The sequence below is a fragment of the Paramisgurnus dabryanus genome, chromosome 19, assembly GCF_030506205.2.
Source record: "Paramisgurnus dabryanus chromosome 19, PD_genome_1.1, whole genome shotgun sequence".
NCBI classification, from domain to species: domain Eukaryota; kingdom Metazoa; phylum Chordata; class Actinopteri; order Cypriniformes; family Cobitidae; genus Paramisgurnus; species Paramisgurnus dabryanus.
This window is the reverse complement of record NC_133355.1, coordinates 2,488,590-2,504,205: the sequence shown is the minus strand read 5'-3', so window position 1 is coordinate 2,504,205 and position 15,616 is coordinate 2,488,590. Positions and strand designations below refer to the sequence as shown.

The following is a 15,616-nucleotide window of genomic DNA, read 5'->3' as shown; positions in this document are numbered from 1 at the left end:
GAATTTATATTTCTCTTTGAAATCAAAAGTTGTATGCACAATGAAATCACAGGAGCAAACATTAACTTAAACTAGCAAAGGTGAATACAGGTTGTAAAACTATATTGCTCATTGTTAGTTCATGTTAGCGAATGCACTTACTAATGTTAACAAATACAACCTGTACAAATAATAAGCTGTAGTTATGCAGCAGTAATTTACCGTAGATTTAAATGTAGGTCATTTACAGGCAACAGTTTGTTCAAAGTTAAATGAAGATTAAACATTAACAAGTCTTTTACAGAATAAAATAACTATAAAATAACAGCCTCATGCAAAGCATTCTGGAATCCAGAAATCCTCATCCTTATTTTTCATTTTTTCCTTCAGATTTTGGTTCCCAGAATGCTTTGCATGAGGCTGTTATTTTAGTTACATAAAGTTAGTAACATAAATTTTAATCTACAGTAAAGTACTGGAAAAGAGCTGGCAGTAATACGGTCATTTCTACAGTGTACCTATTAAATAAATAATAAAAAAATAATAAAAAATCTACTGGTCTGTCTCATGTTTCATAAGATGGATGCTGGTTTTCCCATAAGACACAGTGAGTAAGAACGATAAAAATACAGCAGCGTCTCGTCTACAGATAAAACACAGACCGTCTCTACTGACTTAAGTTCCTTAAAACTTAACCAAGTTTTTAATGCAGCAATTTATGCGTTTATCTCTTTTGTATGCAGAACTTTTGTTAGAAGACGTAATGTACACTATATAGCTTAACTTAGTTTCTTTCATCAGTAATAAACAACATGGGGAGAGGGTTTCCAGATAGAGATTAGTTTAAACCAGGATATAGTTTTAACAAACATGCTTTACTAAAACATTACTCATGTGCATTTTCAAGCCAAACAAGGGCACTGATGTATTTTAAGATATGTCAAGTTATTTTCAGTTTGGACAGCTCTTACATATATTTTAGTCAAGGACTAATCCCTGTTGGAGAAACTGCCCCAAAGTATTTGAAAAAGTGCAGTAAATATACAATATCACTGCACACTTTATTCTGAATTTTCTTTGAATTTAAAGGTCACATTCTTTCTAATCCCATTTTTTAGTCAGTGTGTAATGTTTCTATAATAGCATAAATAATACCTTTAAAATGATAAAGCTCATATAAAGGCGATATATTTTCTTTAATAGAATTCGCCTGTTAAAGCCTACAGCGAACGGCCGGTTTGGACTACAGCCCTCTACTTCCTGCTTAAATGACGTCACTAGAACAGTTTTTTGACTAAACTCCGCCCACAGGAATACGTCAGTCACCAGCTAAGCTGCTATCGAATCACAACACACTAAACAAATTACACAATCAGAACTCATTACGTATTTCTGAAGGAGGGACTTCATAAAACAAGGAAGACATCAGCCCGCTTTTAGGACAGAGCTATACAGATAACTAAATTATGTGAAAAATACCGCGTTTTTAACACGTGAAACATGAATACATGTTATATTGCACACTATAAACACAATCAAAGCTTCAAAAACACAGAAAGAACGGGAGCTTTAAAAACACAATTAAATGAATCATTATTATAGACAAAAATATGATTTTGGCACTCTAACCACACTACAGATGAAATATAATGTTTGTGCATTTCAACCAGACAGTCTGCAACCATCACGCACGCACGCACACCCAAACACATCTGTTTCGTAAACTAGCATATCGTCCAACTCATGTTAGACTAGCAGAAGACACATTAACCTTAATGCATTATGGGTTCAATCCAAGAGAAAAACACCTATTCTGTATACATGCGTGCGTGTGTGTGTGTGTGTGTGTGTGTGTGTGTGTGTGTGTGTGTGTGTGTGTGTGTGTGTGTGTGTGTGTGTGTGTGCGCGTGTGTGTGTGTGTGTGTGTGTGTGTGTGTGTGTGTGTGTGTGTGTGCGGCCGGGTAATTATCACGTTGGGGGGACCAATTGTCCCCACAAAGATAGGAATACCAGTATTTTTGTGACCTTGTGGGGACATTTTGATGTCCCCATGAGGAAACAAGCTAATAAATCAAACAGAATGATGTTTCTTGAAAATCTAAGGTATCAGACAGTTTCCTGTGATGGTTGGGGTTAGGGAATGGGGCAGGTAAGGGGAATAGAATATACAGTTTGTACAGAATAAAATGCATTACGTCTATGGAATGTCCCCAAAAAACATGGAAACCAGAACGTGCATGTGTGTGTGTGTGTGTGTGTGTGTGTGAGAGAGAGAGAGAGAGAGAGAGAGAGAGGGAGAGAGAGAGAGAGAGAGAAACACCCCCACACCCCCATACACATGCAATTCCAGTTAAGTTGATCTCAGAATAAAAACAGATGTTTTACAGAAAACTGACAAATGTTTTAACACTTCCCATAAATAAGAGTCGATACTGGCGAGACTCTGAATGTTTGCAACACATTTTGAGATGTCTCAGTTATTCAAACACTATGGTGTAGTTTCCTGAACAAGGCTTAGTCCAGACTAAAATGCATGTTTGTGCTGCCTTCATTTAAAAACATCTTGCATATTTTAACATCTATCAGTGCCATTATTGTGTCTCAAGATGCACACCAGTAGTGTTTTTGTAAGGTTTTTTCAAATCTATTCAAACTTTCTAATATAACTAAGGCCTAGTCCTGGAGTAATCTAAACCATGTCCAGGAAACCGTCCCTATATGTTTTACCAGACTAATACATTTTTATGAACATAATTATGAACTTACATTTGTCTGCTGATAACTCTGCTTAAAAATATTTAATGTACAATATTTATCTGAATTGAGAAAGTCAGATGACTGAACCCAACCCTGAGAATAATTGAAAAAAGGTACAGTAATAAACTTGAATAAGCATCATCATATTCTGAAGAGATTGCTGGAAAAGTCTAATTTTATTGATACAGTAGTTATATAATATTAAATATACATTTTTATATTGACTTAATTAGACTTTTCTAGGGTGTAATTTTTTTTCAACGTCGAAGAATGAAACATTTTGCAATAAATATCAAATTTAAGTGATTTTGTACATAAAACAAAAAGCATATTTTTCTTGAATTTTTCTTAAGATTTTTTTCATTGTTTTATGCCCAAAACCACTTAAATTTGATATTTTTGGTCTAAAAACTAGATTTATTTTTTTAGATCATTTTGCTCATCAAGAAGAAGCATCTTAATTTAAGAATTTTTAGATATTTTTACTGAAAACGATACAAAAAATACTAAGAATTTTTTTCTTGAAAATATTTTTTTGCAGTGTACCATCTGACTTTAAGTGTCATAATAAAATAACCAAATAATTTTGATATTTTTCCCATTTAAAACTTGACTTTTCTGTAGTTACATTGTGTGCTAAGACTGATGGAAAATAAAAAGTTGTGATTTTCTAGGCCGATATGGCTAGGATCTATACTCTTATTCTGGCGTAATAATCAAGGACTTTACTGCTGTAACATGGCTGCAGCAGGCGTAGTGATATTACGCAGCAGCTGAAAATGGTCCCCTTAGTAACAAATTTGATGCATTACTTCAATCATTCATTTTTCTTGCTAAAACGAAATGTGAGAATCTAACTATCAGCAGACATGTTTACCTAATGCCTACCAAAATAAATAGTGGCCTATAGGCTGCTTGTCTGCAAGCTATGATTTAGACTAAACGTGGCAAACTCAGCCTGGATTCATGAAGATTTTAACAGAGGTGGAAAGAGTAGACAAAAACTCTACTTAAGTAAAAGTAAAACTAAAGAAATAATTACTCAAGTAGAAGTAAATTTCAAAATTGACTTGAGTAAAAGTAAAAAAGTATGCAATGAAAATAATTCTCAAGTAGCGAGTTACAAGTTACTCATGAAAAAATAAATATAGATATACATACATGCGCACACACACAGTATGCCCTCCAGAACAGTAAAGAGAAGATTTTTCTGTTTGCTGTGGAGACCAGAAATTGGTAAGATGAATATTAGTATGTCAGAAGTACAAAATAATTTGTAACATTTATATAGCGCTTTTCTGCAGACCTCAAAGCGCTTTACATATGAATGGGGGAATCTCCTCAACCACCACCGAGCGGCAGCCATATTGCGCCAGAACGCCCACCACACACCAGCTTATTAGTGGAGAGACAATTAGGAGATATGGTGATGATTAGTAGGCCAATGGGCAAGTTTGGCCAGGATGCCGGGGCACCCTTACTCTTTTTGCGAATGACATCCTGGGATTTTTAACGACCACAGGGAGTCAGGACCTCGATTTAACGTCTCATCCGAAAGACGCAAAAATGTCACATTTTATTAACCTTTGTTTATGTTTAGACACATTACCAACAAAGAACAACAGCAATCAATGTTGACTCATGTGTGTTTTACCCAAATGCAAGAGTCTGAATCAAACTGATCGTACACATTTATGCTTTTCATTTGTAAACAATGAATGCATCAGGACACAGCTCATCACTTCAACACTTCTGAGTCTCAATATGCCCACTTTATATAGGAGTATTAAAATACAAAAGTGTTGTTCATTTGAGGAGGAATATTGTCAATGTTCCAACAGGTAAAAAGTTTATGTGACAGATTCTGTACTGTATCATATTCATCTTTTAAATTTTAGACATTTTTTGACTCCAGAGGAATTTTGCCTGTATTTTGCCTGGTGGTACCCAAAAAAACACCAGCAGTGTAGATTTAACACTGGTGATTTTGCACTTTCTATTTACTCTAAAATGTGCTTTTTAATCTTTGCTTTATTAAAACCTATAGTATGTCAATCTCAATAGATTGTAAAGTTACAAACCATCTTAAAGATTTATGGTCAGTGCTGCCCTCTACTGGTGATAATCTGGTTTACACTCCGGTTACAAACCAGTTTAGCCAACTACTGTCAATAAGTTTCATTACTGACAAAGTTCAACGATTTGGTGTTTCCCAAAACCATAGTTCAAATGAATATTCGCAAGCTGCATCTCAAACTTGTCTGGTGAACGACAGCGACTTCACCTGAGTCATAAGCATATTACAACAATTTTACAATGGAGAGAGAAAGAGAGAGAGAGGTCATACATGTGTAATTTCAGATGCTATGAATAATCAAACTCGGTACAGTAAGGGCTCTGTTTGTGCATACAGTGAGGATAATAAGTATTTGAACACCCTGCTATTTTGCAAGTTCTCCCACTTAAAAATCACGGAGGGGTCTGAAATTGTCATCGTAGGTGAATGTCCACTGTGAGAGACTTAATCTAAAAAAATCCAGAAATCACAATGTATGATTCTTTAACTATTTATTTGTATGATACAGCTGAAAATAAGTATTTGAACACCTGAGAAAGTCAATGTTAATATTTGGTACAGTAGCCTTTGTTTGCAATAACAGAGGTCAAACGTTTCCTGTTGTTTTTCTAGATCAGTCAGGTTTCTGGCCTGTCGCTGAGAAACACTCCAAAGATTCTCTATTGGGTTTAGGTCTGGAGACCTTGATATGCTTCTTACAGAGCCACTCCTTTGTTATCCTGGCTGTGTGATTCGGGTCATTGTCATGTTGGAAGACCCAGCCTCGACCCATCTTCAATGCTCTAACTGAGGGAAGGAGGTTGTTCCCCAAAATCTCGCAATACATGGCCCGGTCATCCTCTCCTTTATACAGTGCAGTCGCCCTGTCCCATGTGCACAAAAACACACCCAAAGCATGACGCTACCACCCCCATGCGTGGTGTTCTTGGGATGGTACTCCTCATTCTTCTTCCTCCGAACACGTTTAGTGAAATTATGACCAAAAAGTTCTATTTTGGTCTCATCTGACCACATGACTTTCATTGGCAAACTTAAGACGGGCCTGAACATGTGCTGGTTTAAGCAGGGGAACCTTACGTGCCATGCATGATTTCAAACCATGACGTCTTAGTGTATTACCAACAGTAACCTTGGAAACGGTGGTCCCAGCTCTTTTCAGGTCATTCCGTGTAGTTCTGGGCTGGATTCTCACCTTTCTTAAGATCATTGAGACCCCATGAGGTGAGATCTTGCATGGAGCCCCAGTCGGAGGGAGATTGACGGTCATGTTTTGCATCTTCTATTTTTGAATGATTGCTCCAACAGTGGACCTTTTTTCACCCGTAGCCCTTTCCAGCCTTGTGGAGGTGTACAATTTAGTCTCTAGTGTCTTTGGACAGCTCTTTGGTCTTGGTCATGTTAGTAGTTGTATTCTTACTGATAGTATGGGGTGGACAGGTGTCTTTATGCAGCTAATGACCTCAAACAGGTGCATCTAATTTAGAATAATAAATGGAGTGGCGGTGGACATTTTAAAGGCAGACTAACAGGTCTTTGAGGGTCAGAATTCTAGTGTTCAAATACTTATTTTCAGCTGTATCATACAAATAAATAGTTAAAAAATCATACATTGTGATTTCTGGATTTTATTTTTAGATTATGTCTCTCGCAGTGGACATTCACCTACGATATTTCAGACCCCTCCATGATTTCTAAGTGGGAGAACTTGCAAAATAGCAGGGTGTTCAAACACTTATTTTCCTTACTGGAGTATTATATGTTAATACTAATGCAAATACAAACAATTAAATTATAGGGTGGTTTCCCGGACAGTGAGTAGTATATACCAGGACTATGCCTTAGTTCAATTAGGAAATATAGTTTTAACAAACATACCTTATACTAAAAACATAACTTGTGTGCATTTTGAAGCCAAAGAAAGGGCATTGGTGTATTTAAAGATATGTCAGTGTAAGTTGTTTTCAGTTTGGACAGCTCTTACATTTATTTTAGTCTGGACTAGTCTAATCCCTGTCCGGGAAACTATACCCCAATAAGGCGGCAAGGCACTAAGCAATGTGTTAATGCAATATATTTGAAATTCTTTCTGATTGGCCTGGAAATCTGCTTTAAATATCTGATCTTCATTAACATACAGCAATTTACAAAAAAAAACACAAAACAAAATTAAATTAAACGCTGATAATCCTTTCAGTGACAACAAAAATCATTATAATTATTCAACCATATCCTAAACATATCATAAAGAACCAACTAAAAAAATAAAGTTAAACCAGGCAAAAATGTTGCTGTGTCAAAGATGAAATCTGAGATTGAATAGAAACTGAGGTGTTTTTTTTTTTATTTCCTGACTGTTATATTTCCTGTCTGTATTAATAAGATTTGACTTCCTTATACTCAAAAAGTGACTGAAAAAGCCCTCAGGTGTTCAGCATGGATTCAATCTATCAGAATTCTACTTATATAAAAACAATAACTACATCCAGTAGCAAATGCTCACAACCCAAAGGTAAGAGCATTGATTCAGAAATGATTAAGCAATATTATTTACTTATCTAACCTGCAATTCTTCACTTTATGTAAAGTAATGTCATTTTATCATGCACACATCTTACATTTATGAGAATATGTAAAAACAAATCTTTCAAAAATCTCATCAGTGCTAGAATTTAAACGCATTTAGACTTGAAAAAAAATATATGAGCTGTGTTTACTTAACTGGATGAATTATTTAATACACAAAACATCGGCTACAATGTAATATTTCTTCAACGCATGAATCAGTGACTTTTATACAACATAGATGTACAGTACTGTAACTCTTAAAGCTTCAGTCAAGTGTTATATTACTGACATATAAATATATAAATACTCCACAGATTTAACACCTTTATTGTCAACCGTGGTTGAAATTTGTCTTTTTCCAGCAAAACCAGACACTCATACAAACACATACTACAAAACACATAAATAACATTATATTAAATCACATACCTTTTTGATTAATAAAACCGATTGCAGAGGGTACAAAGGATCTTTTATAAATATTTGTCTTTGCTCTAGGCATTAAAAATCGTCTCCTAGAGGGCAGTAAAACAAACTGATCACATAGAGGATGAGTTGGGTCTTTTGATATAGTCTCCGCTTTAAAACACATCTTGAGGTGTAAACCTCAACCAACTTACTCTGTGGTCTGCCAATAAGCCAATGTGTGGCACATCTGACTGCTTTTGCAGTGCATCAATGATCTGAGAAATATTTGATTTCATTTTACAGGAATCAGTGTCATGTTTCAACATAGTGGGAGTTTAGTTTTTTTTCCAGAGCTATTACATAAATATGATCATTTTATTTGTCTAATCTTAATATTTCAATGGGTAGACTGAGTAACTCGTCCCCCAAAGAACAAACATGAAACTCCACCTATGCAGTTTAATTTTGTATGTAATTGTAAACACAGTAAATGTCTCACCATACCATGCAATAAGATTTTAAAAACACATTAATATGATCAGGGGTGTCACTAGACCCCTTTAACTCAGGCTCAGTGTAAATTTAAGTTAATATGGCAAAGCTTTATGTGTGAATGCCCCTGGTTTTTCACCTATAAAGACAATGAAAATTCAACACATCACACAGCTGTGGTTAACTAGAGAGGAGTGTGAAGTAGAGGAGAAAGTCTAAAAATATCTGTACAGGGTGCAAACTATAGCAGGAGCGTTGCCACATGTAAAGCTGTACTGGGTCACATACCCCCCCCCACCCCATACTTTTCTAACACTTTTTTCTTGAAAGCTTGCTATGTGCAAGAAGTAGGGCTGTGCAAAAATATCTAACTAACTATAATGCTAACTATCGTGATATTTTTTCCACAATAGTGTGTCAATATTTCAATCTCTACTATCGATATTTTTAAAAAATCATCAAATCCCTCTGTGTGTGTCAAACGACCTCCTCCGCCGCTGTTGTAGTTGACGCTGTCCGGTTGTCTGTCATATACGACTATTCAGCCAATGTGTCATAAGTTAGCAGGAGTGAGAAAAGGGCAGAAAAACCTGCAGCTTTCAAAGTGTGGAAGCACTTTGAATTTAAAAAAAAGGTTAAAAAAAAGTTCAGCTTAATTTTTTATTTTTCGATAAAAAAAGTATTGCATTGTATCGCAATACAGTGCATACACATCATGTATCGTGATATGTATTGTATCGTGAGGCCTTTGCCATTACCCAGCCCTAGCAAGAAGTGTGCAGCACAATGCACTGTAGACGGTTTCAGCAGTAACAACATAAACAAACGGCTTTCATGGAACACACGTAACTTCCGGTAAACTCCGCTAAGAATCAATAACAACAGAGACCTTTTAGTTAATTTATATAACAAGCTAAATAAACAAGACATAGATTACATAGGAATTGTTATTTTCGACGAGGTATTTGTTTAAGAGTTCAGTTTAGCAACTAGTCAGACCATTAAACAAACAGAGGCCAGACGTAAAGTTCCGACCAGATGCATAATCGCGTCACCGCATGTGTGTCCGATGAAACCGTCTATACAAATTTCACTTGCTTGACCCACTGTTCCTACAGTGCAAGGTAAACATTTATGTATTTAAATTATTAAAGGAGACAATGTTTACATGATGTTACATATCTTTCTGGTGTCCCCAGAGTATAAAGAGCAGCAATGGTCCAATACATGATTTTACATTTCCTTTGGTGTGTAAGTGTGTATTAGTTCATGTTAATGATATGCCAAAGGTACAAACCCCAAAGTTAATGATGATGCAAGTTATCATCTCTAATGTAATTCGAGTGAAAACTACAAAAACTTGAAGCATACTCGTCAGGTACATATAAAAGAAGATACCATTACCTAGCGTTCATGCAGCTTTTCAATTGTCATCATGGCGGAGCCTGCAAAGAAAAGGAAGGGTTTTTAAGACAGTGGTATTCCGCTTTCAACCTGTAGGGGCAGCAAAGAGCAAAAACTCTTCAGTGTTGCTTTAAACACTGTGGGTTGTGAGGTGACAGGATTGGTGTTATAAATGAGATGCTGTATATCATGAGTGTCAATGAGTGCTGCAATCTTACAAATTTACTGTGCGTGACACAAAAATCTCAATATTTCCTGTATAAATGAGCCTTGTGTGATGTTGATACCAGTTTGTCTTAGTAATTTCTTCATCTTTTTTATGATTTAAAGGGAACATTTCACAAGACTTTTTTAAGATGTCAAATACACTGAAAAAAACTATTCATTCAATTTACTCAATTTTTAAGGTAAGTAGTTGCAATCAATTTATTTAAGCTATGTTTAAACAAATGTTTTTAATTGTATTTATTTTTTTGTTTAAATGTTGCTTAAATAAATTTATTGCAAGCACTTACCTTAAAAAAATTGAGTAAATTGAATGAATAATTAAAGACTAAAGTCAGGTCCATCTGTTTATGTTTAAACTCCACCAGATATAAAAAAACAACTGATCTACGTCAGTCAATATTTTAAGATATTCACTTTATTTGACATTGAAGCAAGTCTTATAAACATCTTCACTGTCAGAAAAAGGTACAAAGTTGTTCCTTTTTCTCTCGCTGGGGTGGTACCCTAAAAGGTAAATTTTTTTACCTTTATGGGTATAAAACACATTGAAATATTGTACCTTATGGGGTACAATATTATACTTTAAGGACCTATTGTGTACCTTAAGAAACAATTTTGTACCAGTTAAATTTTAGGGGTACAAAAAAGTTAACTGTACCTTTAAGGGTACAAAATCGATCCTTAAGGAACAGTAATGTACCCCAAAAGGTACAACATTGTATTATGTTATATACCTGTAAAGGTACAAAACGGTACCTTGGGGTACCACCCCAGCCACAAAAAAAGGTACAGTTTTGTACTTTTTTTCTGACAGTTTAGGGGTGGTTTCCCGTACAAGGATTAGCTTACGCCAGCTATACGTTAGGAAATATAACTAGTTTTAACAAACATGCCTTACTAAAAACATTCCTTGTGTGCATTTTGAGGCTAAAGAAATGTATTTTAAGACATGTCAGTGCAAGTTGTTTTAAGTTTGGGCAGCTCGTACATTTATTTAATTTAGTAGTCTAATCCCTGTCTGGGACACCGCCCGATATGTAATTATGTTAATCTAATACCATGCACCTTGTCGGTGTGTAAAACTGCTCCAGGTCTTCCTTTATATGATATATGTTAGCAATATTCGATGCATTACAAATGATGTTAAAATTGATAGATGATGGTATTCAAGACAAGTAAGGGGCGGTTTCTCGGACAGGGCTTAGTCCCAGACTAAAATCAATTTTTGAGCTGTCTTAATTTAAAAACATCTTATTAAATTAATCAGATGCTTTTATCCAATGCGACTTACAGTGCATTACAAGTTATACATTTTATCAAGGGTGTTCCCTGGGTTCAAACCAATGACCTTGCACTGACATTGTTTTGTCCCAAAATGCACAGTTATTGTTTTTTGTGAGGAATTATAAAACTTCTTAAATGTCCTCTTGGATTAATGTAAACCTTGTCCGGAAAACCGCCCCTATGTTCATTTAAGTATTTTTTGAAGTTGTCATGTTTAATTTCAGGTCAGGTTAAGGGGACTCAATCTAGGTGGAGTAAAGTTCTTCTGTTGGTTCTTTGCGTCTCTGTTGTTCTTGCTGTTGGTGGTCTCTGTGTTTTGGGCATCCTGTGTGAGTATAACACTTTACTCACTGTCAATGAACTTTGGGTTATTGTCTTGAAGTCTCATCACTGCCGCTTATATTGTTTTTCCTGCAGACAATAATAACCTTGCAGATTTTGAATCATTGAACGAACAGCATGACACAGTTTTAATGCAACTGTCTGCACAAGAGATTAACAGCACAAGTGAGTAAAGTTTATTTCATGGACACAGTAGATCACATTGTCCATTACATATTTTTTTATCAATGCATTCTGCTGTTTTGTTATTAATCATACAGACTAAATGTTGCTGGGATTCCCATAATGTTCATAGTGTTTAAGAGTTAAATGCAATAGAGATTTTGTGAAATGCATGTAATGGATCGTCTTTTACAGTGCAATAGAGATTTTGCAATAGAGATTTTAGAAAAAATTGAGATTTTGCTATAGAGAATGCAATATAGATTTTAGGAAATGCATGTAATGCATCGTGTTTTACAGTACTTCTATACATATACCTGTGTAGTTTTACGGGTAGAGCAATGCATTTGCCATGCAAAGGTCGTGGGTTTGAGCCCAGGAACACACATACTGGTTTTAATTAGGACTGTTTTTTAAGATTATTATATATTTCAGTCTCAAAAATGCACTCAGCCTTGGGTGAAAATGGACAAACCCAGACATTGCATTAAATGTATCCAATGTTTGTATTTGTCCCAAAAGTGGGTTAAAAACTCCCCACCATTTTGGATTGAAACAACCCAATAGATTTGTATTTTTTTTTGACCCAACGCATGGGTCAAAAATGAACCATGCATTTGAGTGAATACTCACTCTCATTATTTTTTTGGCCTTTGGTGCAGATTATAAAAAACAATCGGAAGAACTCAGTATCCAGCATGAGGAGACACTTAGGAAACTGAACAGATTAAATGGTAAGTGCCGAAGTTGAATTTTTGACCCTTATGATGATGACACAAACATGAAGAATGATCCTAAAATGAATGATCTGAACTCTTTCTCTATAGAGAGCACAGGTTGTGCACTTTGTGCTGTTGACTGGATTCATTCTGGAGGAAAATGTTATTACTTTTCTAGAGTCATGATGAACTGGACCCAGAGTCGAGATCACTGTGTGACATTAGGAGGACATCTGGTGATCATAAACAGCGAAGCAGAGCAGGTGAGATTAATCATCATTACATTATTATCTGACAGCATTGCTGATAATATTTCATCTATTCATCTCTACTTCTCTTAGGATTTTCTGACCTCTAAAGTTAAAGAGACCCACTGGATTGGACTTAATGATATGGAGACTGAGGGACGTTGGGTTTGGGTCAATAACCAGCCATTAAATGATTCAATGGAGTAAGAGCTAAATACTCTTTAAAATACGAGTTTGCATGTAAAACTATAGACCAATTTAGAGTAGACGTCACAGTTACGTCACTGCAAGCTGCGCGCGCAATGCGGTTGCAGAAAAACAGTGGAAATGAATTAGGCTATGTTTACACGTGGGCGGTTATTTTCATAAACGGACATTTCAACCTCTCCGGTTTCAAAAATAATATCGTGCACACACGTCAGTTTTCAGAAAAGTGTTTATTTACACGTACCCGTGCATATATGCCGTCAAGAGAAGCTCAAGCCCACGTAAGCCAATCACCGGCTGCGCTGGTGGTGACGCAAACTGGTTCTTCATGTTGGAGGGAGGAGTTGTTGCAGTAGGTGATCGATGACGTCAAAGTACCGCGAGAGCGAGTTGAGGAATCATACGTAGAGGTCTAATTTCAAATCGCTCTCGCGGTACTTTGACATCATCCGTTGCAGCGCCGCATGAAGTCAAACACTCGTAAAATTGCTGACCTCAGAGCACTCGTCTCTGCTCCTCCTCATAATGGAGCAGCTGTATTTGCAAATACAAACACACGAAACGAGTTTGCACGAACATAAATGTGATCTTGGAAGCGTTCAGAGTAGCAGTCACATGTAAACATGGGTCGCACTTTTGACGTAGGTGCGAGCTCTGGCGCATACTCTGTGACGTTGCCTGCTTAAACATCCGTTTGTCTCAGTTTACATGCAACCGTGCAACCGAAGATTTTCAAGATCTCCACTCTGGCCGGAGTTCTTAGAAACAATCGGTTTCAGAGGCGAGTTCTCCGTTTGCGTGTAAACGAGGGGCACAAACGAAGGTAAATCTCTCAGTTTTTAAAAATAACCATGTACGTGTAAACAGAGCCTTAGACACGAGTGAAAAGAGCAAGATAACTCACTGGAAAATGTCCGGTTGTGCTGTTAAGTGTCAGAATAAGAATGCCAAAAAAGATGGCTTTCATTTTTATAGAATACCATCGTCAAAGACATCATTTGAAGATAAACGTAGGTGTTTATGATTACAATAAGCCCTTAAACGGACAGAATGGAGCGAGGAAATCATCTGGAAATCTTTTAATAATTAGAATAGAAAATAAGTAGAGAAGATGTCCGGTGTTCTGTCGAAGTCTGTTCCCTCCATGTGTTTCTTATAGCGTTTTTATCATGTTACTTAAGAAAGAAATAATAAAAAACAGGAAAATTATGAAATATTTAATAAACGCTATTATATATAATACATGATAGTATTGCTTTTACATGTACTTTAGCGATTCAGACTGTAAAAATATTTGATTTAGCAAAAAAGAACAATACATATACATTACATACATGCATATCAGTAGCCAAGCCATTTAAACTTTTTATCTAAAAAAATAAACGTAATGTGATTAAAATGCTATAAGAAACATTGCACTGAAGGGAAACATAAAGGAATCAGACTTCGACAAAACACCGGATCCATAAAAATCACGGTTTAATGCTAAAACACTTCACAACCCTACTGCGGAGCAGTCACTTTCTGCAACTAGTTTGGCTCCGCCCACAAAAAACGTCATCTCTGTTTGCAAACACGAAATTGGTCTATACATAAAGCTGATTCAGGTGCAAGTTTTGTTTTTCTTTCTGTAGATTTTGGATAAAACGATCGAATGGTGACAGAGAACCGGATAACTGGACTAGAGGTCATCCAGGAGGGGAGGACTGTGCTGGTCTGGGACATATAGCTGGAGACACTGATTTCTGGAGTGATGGTTACTGCTTTGATAAGAAAAGATTTGTGTGTGAAGCTCCTGCCTCGGTTTAGTTAATTTAGAGTCAAATCTCTCAAGAAATTATTTAAGATTGTTTGTGGCTGAAAACACAAAGGTTAATGCCTAGATTTTTTGCTGAATACCCCACAAATATCAGTATTACTTACTAACATCAATTGAACTAAATGATTTTAAATACATTGGGGCGGTTTCCCGGACAGGGATTAGCTTAATCCAGGACTAGGCCTTAGTTTAATTAGAAAATATAACTAGTTTTAACAAACATTACTTCCTTAAAACATTACCTGTGTGCATTTTGAGGCAAAACAAAGGGCATTTTTTCAGTCTGTTTCAGTCTGGACTTATTCTAGGACTTGTCTAATCCCTGTCCGGGAAACAACCCCTTAATGGTATTTTGAAAAAGCTAAGAAATGTTAAGCTCTTCAAAAAAACACTTCTGATTTGTACTAAACTGTACACTCATGTTATTAGTTAACTGTAAAACATTATGAAGATACTCAATGAACCTGTAACTTATATCACAATGTATACAAGCCTTTAATCCTATAAAGGGTTTCTGCTGTGTGCTTTCTAAATATATAAGAGAGATCTATTTTCCAAATTAGATTTTGCAATCAAATGCTCCTCGTTTTCTGTTTACACTTCTGGCCCTTGGGGTCTATAAGACACCAAAATTGAAAGCATAATCGTAAGAAAATCATACATTTTCAAAAATACAAATAATATATCTTTTTTTTTTTGTTTACTTCTAATCTATACAATAAAGCTGTGTTTTGAGAGATTTGAAGTATTTTTGTACCTGTTTACTACTAAATTCCTCAACTACACCATTAGCTTGCCTGAAAAATATACATTTTTTATAATATTCACATAAATTATGATCTAAATTTGATTTAAATTGTTTTTAGATATTGATATAGATGTTATCTGTTGAATTCACCCATCTGTTAAAAAAAGCATTACAGAT

The 15,616-nt window shown here is 35.7% G+C and overlaps 1 protein-coding gene across 2 annotated transcripts; it reads left to right on the top strand.

The window, feature by feature from the left end:
- The first annotated feature begins 7,211 nt into the window (after positions 1-7,211).
- On the top strand, positions 7,212-15,323 carry LOC135771363 (CD209 antigen-like protein C). Of its 2 annotated transcripts, XM_065281573.2 has the most exons (7): positions 7,212-7,322; positions 11,419-11,523; positions 11,612-11,701; positions 12,361-12,432; positions 12,526-12,680; positions 12,759-12,868; positions 14,507-15,323. In XM_065281573.2, the coding sequence occupies exons 1-7, from the start codon at positions 7,247-7,249 to the stop codon at positions 14,679-14,681; spliced, it is 783 nt and encodes a 260-aa protein (XP_065137645.1). In that variant the 5' UTR covers positions 7,212-7,246; the 3' UTR covers positions 14,682-15,323. The 2 variants fall into 2 exon arrangements, with proteins under 2 accessions (XP_065137645.1, XP_065137654.1); XM_065281582.2 differs by lacking the exon at positions 11,419-11,523 and having other exon boundaries at positions 7,220-7,322.
- The last annotated feature ends 293 nt before the right edge of the window (positions 15,324-15,616 follow it).